Source organism: Fusarium pseudograminearum (genome assembly GCF_000303195.2).
Source record: "Fusarium pseudograminearum CS3096 unplaced genomic scaffold Unplaced233, whole genome shotgun sequence".
In the NCBI taxonomy this organism is placed as follows: domain Eukaryota; kingdom Fungi; phylum Ascomycota; class Sordariomycetes; order Hypocreales; family Nectriaceae; genus Fusarium; species Fusarium pseudograminearum.
Genome location: NW_017607807.1, coordinates 1 through 782, shown reverse-complemented (window position 1 = coordinate 782; position 782 = coordinate 1). Strand labels below are relative to the sequence as shown.

The window sequence follows — 782 nt, the reverse complement described above, 5'->3', positions numbered from 1 at the left end:
TTATAATTATTTTTAAAGTAATCCTTTTAAATAGATTTAAATTAATCTTTTATATTTCTTTATATTAATAATATAATATATAATATCTTTTTAGCTATTATATTTAATTTATATAAGAAAAGGTAAATATATCTTTTTATTTAAATTAAAAATAATATAATATTTATAGTTTTCTTTTTAAAAGGTTATAAAGTAATTAATTTAATAATTTCTTTAAGGTCTTATATATTATTTATAAGGGATATTAATAATACTATTATTAGTTATTTATTAATTTATATCTATAGGCTATAAATAGTATTTTAAATTAATTAAAGCTTTATTACTATTTTAATATTATTTAAAGGCAAATTAATATAAAAAGGAATTAAAATATTATTAATATTAATAGATATTTTAATAATATAGTATTACTTAATATAAATATAATATAATTTAAATAAAAGCTATTAATATATAATAATTAGGTTTTTAAATAAATAAATTAATTTATATTAGTTTATATTTATAGAGTTATAAAGTATATATATTAAGTAATAATAAAATATTATATTTCTTAATAGTAAATAAAGTAAATAAAATATATTTAAATAAAGATATCTTATTAATAGCTAATAAGCTAAATATATTAATTAATATTAAATAAATATATATAATATATTTAATAAGCAAGCAACCTAGATAAGTAAGCCTCCTAAAAATCCCTTACTTTATATTTATATTATCTAATTAATTAGTTTTTAATTATCTAATATATTATAGTCTTTAAATAAAGTTAAAAT

At 10.7% G+C, this 782-nt stretch overlaps 1 protein-coding gene across 1 annotated transcript, besides 7 other annotated features; it reads left to right on the top strand.

Moving 5' to 3' along the window:
• Positions 1–281: a repeat region.
• Positions 25–316: a repeat region.
• Positions 39–344: a repeat region.
• FPSE_11278 (uncharacterized protein) lies at positions 95–566 on the top strand (the record flags this gene model as incomplete). Its single annotated transcript, XM_061988472.1, has 4 exons — positions 95–122; positions 170–192; positions 512–520; positions 564–566. Coding segments are annotated over 4 exons (63 nt in total), but the record flags the coding sequence as incomplete, so codon positions are not given.
• Positions 369–462: a microsatellite.
• Positions 469–561: a repeat region.
• Positions 562–689: a repeat region.
• Positions 690–709: 20 nt separating this feature from the next.
• Positions 710–761: a repeat region.
• Between the last annotated feature and the right edge of the window lie 21 nt (positions 762–782).